General features: G+C 31.9%; 1 protein-coding gene across 1 annotated transcript in view; it reads left to right on the forward strand.

The window, feature by feature from the left end:
• The first annotated feature begins 523 nt into the window (after positions 1–523).
• LOC111389511 (probable 2-oxoglutarate-dependent dioxygenase ANS) overlaps positions 524–990 on the forward strand; it is a 1,123-nt gene continuing 656 nt past the window's right edge. Inside the window, exons 1-2 of the mRNA XM_023014436.1 lie at positions 524–736; positions 821–929. Of these exons, the coding sequence (XP_022870204.1) occupies positions 524–736; positions 821–929 (322 nt within the window). The remainder of the gene's footprint in view (positions 737–820; positions 930–990) is intronic.

Consider the following 990-nt stretch of genomic DNA (forward strand, 5'->3'; position numbering starts at 1 on the left):
CTCGACAAATCAAATTTTCAACAATTTCTTGAAAACCAGGATTCAAGCCACGTGACTCCTCGTTTTCAAATATTTAGATCATTAATAAGAGGATTTTGCAATTTTGTAGTTACAAGAAAGTCAACATCACTTGTATTTATCAAAATACAATTTGTAACGATTTCTGTATTTTAATACACGAGATTTCGTCGTACAACCACATCTTTTATTTTATTTTTTTATTATAATTGTAAAATTATTGTGCTATATGTAACGTCCTGATAAATTCATACCATTATAAAATTTATTTAAAGTCAAAAATAAAAAGAAAATCGAGATTCAAATAAATTAGTGCGGGATCCAATTAAAAAATTATGATTTATTTGAGGACTCAATTGAATAAGGTCAGAAAGTTGGGATTGGGGACCAAAAAGTTAGAAAATAGAGATTATGGACTCCTTTATCATGACCACTTTAAAACGTCAGTCTCAATCTTATCTCTATGATCAAATATTTTCCCTCTCCATCGAGTAGATTCTGATCCATGGCTGGAGTTGAACTAGAAATTGGAAAACCTGTGCAAGAGCTGGTAGAAAATGGAATTGAGTTTCCAAATAATTATATCTGGGAAAGTCCTAATTTTGGAACCATAGATGCTTCTGTTCCACTAGGAGACATTCCAGTAATTGATATTTCTCAATTGAAATATTCGGATCATCAACTTCGATCAGCTCTTAGCTCATGGGGATGCTTTCAGGTTAAGAATAATCTGCTTCTTTTATTATTATTATTACTGATTTTAGTTGAAACTTAAATGAGTTGCGTTTGGATGGAATTTCAGGCAGTCAATCATGGAATTGAAAATTCCTTTCTGGAAGAAGTGTGTGAAGTTGCCAAACAATTTTTTCAGCTTCCAATGATGGAGAAGGAAAAATATGCGAGACAGAAAGGTGAATTTGATGGGTACGGAAATGATATGATTCTTTTCCAGAATCAAACACTTGATTGGAA

The sequence above is a fragment of the Olea europaea genome, unplaced genomic scaffold (genome assembly GCF_002742605.1).
Source record: "Olea europaea var. sylvestris unplaced genomic scaffold, O_europaea_v1 scaffold599, whole genome shotgun sequence".
In the NCBI taxonomy this organism is placed as follows: domain Eukaryota; kingdom Viridiplantae; phylum Streptophyta; class Magnoliopsida; order Lamiales; family Oleaceae; genus Olea; species Olea europaea.